This window comes from Myotis brandtii, unplaced genomic scaffold, assembly GCF_000412655.1.
Source record: "Myotis brandtii unplaced genomic scaffold, ASM41265v1 scaffold130, whole genome shotgun sequence".
In the NCBI taxonomy this organism is placed as follows: Eukaryota; Metazoa; Chordata; class Mammalia; order Chiroptera; family Vespertilionidae; genus Myotis; species Myotis brandtii.
The window spans coordinates 251,352-252,651 of NW_005354596.1; the positions used below are offsets into that span (position 1 = coordinate 251,352).

Here is a 1,300-nt window from a genome sequence, read left to right on the forward strand (position 1 = left end):
ATCCGGTCAGCGGCGGGCACCGGCCCGCACACTCCCACCCACGGGCACCAGCCCCACACCACACGCACCAGGCCAGAACTCGTGTGGCCGCTCCCAGACCGTCTCGTCCAGGTGGGCACCTTGGAGGTTGGGGATGACAACCGTGCCCTCGGGGATGTCGTAGCCGGAGATGCTGAGGGCAGGGTGGAGTCAGAGGCCCGCCAGAGCCCGCCTGCCGTCCACTCACCCCACCTCCGGGAGTCACCTGCTGGGCCGCGTGGTGCGGTGTGGCAGGGCCAGGGGCACGACGGGCCGCAGGCGCAGCACCTCCGCGATGGTGGCGTTGAGCAGGGGCAGCCGCGCGCGGTCCTTGTAGGGGACTCCGGAGCACCCGGCCCCGGGACCCAGCTCACGGTCCAACTCCTCCTGCAGTCGCTTCTGGACCTGGGAAATGGGGAAGCCTAGTGCGGGCCAGCCGGCCCTGCAGCACCCACAGGAGCCTTTGTGCCCATTAGGAGGCAGCCCGGCCCGGCCAGCACAGCCTGCACCAGCGGAGGGGGCGCACCTCAGGGTGGTGAAGCAAAAACGCCACAGCCCAGGAGAGGGTGGTCGAGGTGGTCGAGGTGCCGCCGATGAAAAGGTCCACCACGGACATGTGCACGTGCCCCTCGAGGAGCTGCCCGGAGCCCTGCTCGGCCGGCGGCTTCCCCACCCCCTGCAGCATGTAGTCCATGGCGTCCCGCCAGCGGCCCGTCACCATGCTCTCCTGGGGAGGGAGGCTCCTGAGCACCGGCTGCCAAGCGAGAGCGGCCTCGCTCTGGGCAGTCCCGCGGCTGCGGGCTCGGGCCAGTCCGCGCGCGGTGCCCACCTTGTGCCTACTCAGCTGCCCCTCCACAAGGTGGTCCCTGCTCTCCACAGCCTGCTTCAGCCTCCGGAGGCCGGGGCTGGGGAAGAACTGGGCAGGGAGCAAGAGACAGTGGCTGCGAGAAGGGCGCCTGGCCCACCCGCCCAGGCCCAGGCTGGGCCCGGCCCCATCCTCACCCTGAGAAAGGGAACGATGTCCAAAATGTGGACGGACCAGTGGTCCCAGGTCCTCATCAGGTCCTGGACACAGTCGTGAAAGGTGTGCACCACGGCATCCTCCTGCGGGGGCCGGGGGGGGGGGGGCCAGGTCAGGGCCGGAGGTGGAAGGCTCAGGCGGAGCACGCGTGAGCGCAAGGGCCTTTACCTGGTCTCCAAAGGTGAGGTGACAGATGATGCTGCAGGTGAGGAGCGAGAACTCCTCCTGGATGGCCACCGGGGCGCCGGCCCGGGCCCGCAG

General features: G+C 70.1%; 1 protein-coding gene across 1 annotated transcript in view; it reads right to left on the reverse strand.

Moving 5' to 3' along the window:
* Positions 1 to 6: 6 nt before the first annotated feature.
* LOC102254156 (steroid 21-hydroxylase) overlaps positions 7 to 1,300 on the reverse strand; it is a 2,322-nt gene continuing 1,028 nt past the window's right edge. Inside the window, exons 4-9 of the mRNA XM_005859913.1 lie at positions 1,208 to 1,300; positions 1,021 to 1,122; positions 848 to 934; positions 545 to 745; positions 245 to 423; positions 7 to 172 (exon numbers count right to left, since the gene is read on the reverse strand). The exon at positions 1,208 to 1,300 is cut by the window's right edge and continues 19 nt beyond it. Of these exons, the coding sequence (XP_005859975.1) occupies positions 7 to 172; positions 245 to 423; positions 545 to 745; positions 848 to 934; positions 1,021 to 1,122; positions 1,208 to 1,300 (828 nt within the window). The remainder of the gene's footprint in view (positions 173 to 244; positions 424 to 544; positions 746 to 847; positions 935 to 1,020; positions 1,123 to 1,207) is intronic.